General features: G+C 46.9%; 1 protein-coding gene across 1 annotated transcript; it reads left to right on the top strand.

Annotated features, from left to right (window-relative positions):
- Positions 1–2,157: 2,157 nt before the first annotated feature.
- DFJ58DRAFT_724335 (uncharacterized protein) lies at positions 2,158–3,705 on the top strand (the record flags this gene model as incomplete). Its single annotated transcript, XM_041385101.1, has 5 exons — positions 2,158–2,363; positions 2,435–2,504; positions 2,552–3,025; positions 3,082–3,335; positions 3,384–3,705. The coding sequence occupies 5 exons, from the start codon at positions 2,158–2,160 to the stop codon at positions 3,703–3,705; spliced, it is 1,326 nt and encodes a 441-aa protein (XP_041247383.1).
- Between the last annotated feature and the right edge of the window lie 621 nt (positions 3,706–4,326).

Here is a 4,326-nt window from a genome sequence, read left to right as displayed (position 1 = left end):
GAACGCTCCAGGTCGCTGTCGTACTCTGGGAGATTTGACTCCGAATCATTTGAGGGCGTTGAAGAAGGAAAGGTTCGATGATCTTCGAAGGGCGCTGTATTGCGAATTTTCATAAGAACATGTGTGCATTGGAGGGCGACTATCATTAAGAAGATTTCAGACACACAAAAATGATAAATATTTGAAACAAATGACAGGCGCTCTAGGCACGACAATTTAACCTTGGTGAGAAGAACATCGATAATTGGCGGTGGAGCATGACTAGCATGAACAGGCCACCAGATCGGTGGGTGCTATAGGCACGTTTCGAGAAATTGCAAAGGACTGAGTGGTGTTGATGTGGGTTGAGACTCGAGATTGAAAAATGCAAGTTGAAAATGTGATTTAATAGGGTGCATGGACGCCCACCGTTTCCCACTCATGGATAGCCCTGCAGAAAATTGTGGCCTGCACCGACGTGCACTTAGTTTGGAAGAGGGGAAATCTAGTGGGAAAATGCAAGGGACAAGGATCCAAAAGTTTGGCACGACGTGGACAAAGATTCGATGAACGCGGTGATTTCGGTCGGGGAAGCAGGTTCGGACCGATACTGACGTATGATAGTTGTCGGGCGATGAACTGACGAAGGAAGTGTGTGGACTGTGACAAGGAACCACCAAAGAGACAGAGAAAAGTACTTGAGATTATGCAATTCAAAGGGTATACCACCCGCATCATAGGAGGTCCCGTGCAAAGCAAGCGTGAGGGTTTGAAGACACTGAGCTTGCTGGATATTGGTGATTGTCTGCCTCGTCAGGCACACATCGACTCCATGAATGGCCAGTGTAATTAACTTTGGCAGCTTTCCGAAACTCGGAGGAAACATAAAAGCCAAACACAAAACGGCTTGTCGGCGTGGTTCCAAACGGTGACGCGACACACCCAGGAACGAACATGCAGGCACCAGCACTAGCGATAGTGCAGGAGTCGAGCATCTGCTGCCTGACGTCAGGTTGTGGACGTGATGGCGACTTCGAAACAGAGAGACGAATCTCTCGATGTAGCGGCTGGCAGAGACCATCTCCGGGACGTAGCAGGATTGTTAAAGTGATTACGTAGATGTGGCCAACATGTCTTCAACAATCTTGATAATGCATCGATGTTAGGGCCTTGATTAGGTGGTCGAATTTGGAAAGTGCGTGCATGCTCCAGGTCGTGGTGGTACTCTGAGATATTTGAGGGAAGGATCGATGATCTTTGAAGGACGTTGTATTGAGAATTTTCATAAGAATATATGTGCATGGGAGGGCGACTACCATTAAGAAGATTTCAGAATGACAACATATTTCAAACAAAAGACAGAGACCCTCTGAGCACGACAATTGGAGCATGACAGACATGAATAGGCCATCAGGTTGCCAGTCGGTGGGTGCCATAGGCAGGCTTTGTGAGTGATGGGAGCGGTTTGCGGAGGACTGAGTAGTAGCCGTAGTGTTGGTGCAGGTGTGGGTCGAGACTTGAGACTGAAAAATGCAAGTCGAAAAAGTGATTATAGGATACATGGATACTCACGTTTTTCCAAAGGAATGTATTTATGGATACCCAGCGAATTGTGGCATGCACCGATGCGCACTTAGCTGGGAGGAGGGGAAATCTGGTAGGGAAATGCAAGGGAATGATATTGAGTCGACTGGAAAGGATGAGAGGTAGCGAATGAAAGCAGTGCTTTGAGCTGGAAAGTCGAGATATTCGAGCAATATATTTGTCGGGGTAATATTGAAGAAGGGATCGTTGACTAGGGCTCCATGTAAGATTGTATAACACTGTAATCGACCTGCAGGTGATAAAATAAGTTGAGTAGATTGACAAGGCACAGCGAATTCCTGATTAGGTCATCCTCACGGCCTTTGACCAGTTCAACTCTCATGAGTCATCATCACAAATTCCGTTTCTATCCACGGTCCAGCTGTACAGCAAACAGCACAAACGATAAGTCCTGAGGGCTGCTCAATTCTAAAAGTTTGTGTTCACTTGGGATCCGAATATCATAAGTAGAGTTATTTTAGTCTTAAGCGATTCATTTCCGCTCCGTAAATTAGTCTCAACTCCGAAGAAGCCCGGATGTGTCTGGCTGGTAGTTGTTGTACTGCCAGTGTAAACGGCTCCAGCACAGTAGCAATGGACTACTATCCTCACAATGGTGGTGGATACACTCGACAGCAGGAGCAACCACGATATGGCTATGCCATGCCGCATGGAGGTGGACAACATGCTGCTCCACTGACCAGTTACGAGCACCGGGCAGTAGTCACAGCAGTGCCTGCACACAACACACAAAATCAGTATCAGCAACAGCAACAGCATTATCGTGCAGAGCATTACTAGTATGACACGAAACAGTAGGTCATTATTTTTTCAAGCTCTGTATGTGACTGATCCTGTATCGTGAATCCAGCCAGCTGCAACAAGAGCAGCCCTATGAATTAATTCCCCAACCACAGCATAATCAGCAATCTAGAGTACAAGTGAGTGGCCAATAGCATGAACATAATACTTGACAAATACTGACTAGCTGAAGCTTCCTCATATTCGCCAGGTGCTCGAAGCATGTGGTCAGCCTCAACCAAATGATTCGAATAAATTTGTATATGGTCTGACTCGGGCAGACGAGGCAGCATGTGATCCAAGACCTTTGCCAGCTACAGTGGCTCCACAACCACAGAAGCGAGGACACGAGGAATATCATGGTAACCTCCTGGAAGATGGTGACAGTGCGAAGAAGATAAAGAAAACTGAGAACAACACACCATTAACTCAGACTAGTAGTGAAACCTGTGCCAGCAAAGGATCGAAGCGGAAGGCCACAGCTGCAAAATTGAAGACAAAGGCGAAGACAAAAATTGAAGGGGAACAAGCCATGGCTCACCTTCAAGAGCAAAGCCATTGGTCAGACGAAGACACCAAACTTTTACTCGAAACCCTGCTAGGTGGTGACAGCGAATTCTATGAAGGCCTCACTGGCAATGCTAAACACATCTTCAAAAAGGTAACAAAGATGCAAAGTAGACTCGCCTCGATAACTGCTAACACCATACCATACAGGTCTCCGAACGTATATTCAAAGGACGGCGCAGCCCAGAGTCAATCAAGGGACATTACGAACACTTACGACGAGTGTTTTCATATATTTTGACTTTTGAGTCCATCACCGGCAATGGTGGTGGTGATCCTGATGTTGAAGTCCTTGACGAGAAGATTGAGAATGCTCGAACTGCTGGGAAGGATATTGGGAACTTATCTGGTGCTACCTTGAAAAAATGGTATGACGAGGGATGGTATGCACTGTTCAACGACAGGTGAGTAGCTGGACATCTGCACAAAACATTACTTACATGACTCGGCAGGCTTGGTGAGCACCCGGGACTTGTGCGAGAGGAGGATTTTCGCTCTGGCATGATCTCAGATACAATCGATATCAGCAGCGAGGAGGGCAGTGATGGTGAAAGCAAGGACAGTGATATGGAGAGAAAGAGTAAGCCAAAAGCAGGTCAACCTGCACGCAAATCCGTTTTGTCCGCAGGTGACAAGAAAGTCAAGCCAACGATGCAGAAGGGAGTCCCTGCACCACGGCACAAACACAAGGCTTTGCAGACTGGTATTGGCAATGAAGCTGCCGAGTTTTTTTGCGTCGAATGTCGAATTCTTGAAGGCGACAGCAGACAGTGATGTTGCACGCTTGAAACTGCTCGAAAAACGTGAGCTTCGAGAGGACAAACAGTATAATTACATGATAGGGAAAGGACGGGCTGAGGTAACACTGGCAGAAAGTGAGGCGAAGGTGAGGAACACGAAAGAGATTTTGACTATGGATGGGATGCCGGAAGAGGTGAAAGCAGCGGCTCATCAAGTGTTATTGAATTATTTCACTATTGCAGGTCAGTAATTGCTGTCAAGTATCTAATGGGAAAAGGTCATTTAAAATTGCGAGACGACGATGACGGCCAGCTTCCCTCAACCACTCATCTGACTCCCATGCAGGAAGTTCGGGTTCATCATCCCCAACAACTCCACCATAGCCAGAGATATCGACATCAGCTTGATCATCCTTGGTGTTGTCGTGATCAGGGCCAGAACTATCAAACAACGGAATGAGCTCAGGGACATCTCCAAGGTCAATGCACATATTGTGCAGGGCAAAAAGTGCCTCGACAACACGGTAAGTATCTCAAATGTCCTGTTCAGGTGGCAAATCCCTTAAAGAGGGAAAACGGCCCTTGAGCAAACCAAAGGTATGCTCAACAATGATGCGCTGTGAAGACAAACGCTTGTTGAATTTGCGGCGGCGTT

Source organism: Suillus subalutaceus, assembly GCF_016647625.1.
Source record: "Suillus subalutaceus strain FC151 chromosome Unknown DFJ58scaffold_19, whole genome shotgun sequence".
NCBI lineage: Eukaryota > Fungi > Basidiomycota > Agaricomycetes > Boletales > Suillaceae > Suillus > Suillus subalutaceus.
Note: the sequence above shows the minus strand (reverse complement) of the source record. Positions and strands in the feature narration are given on the sequence as shown.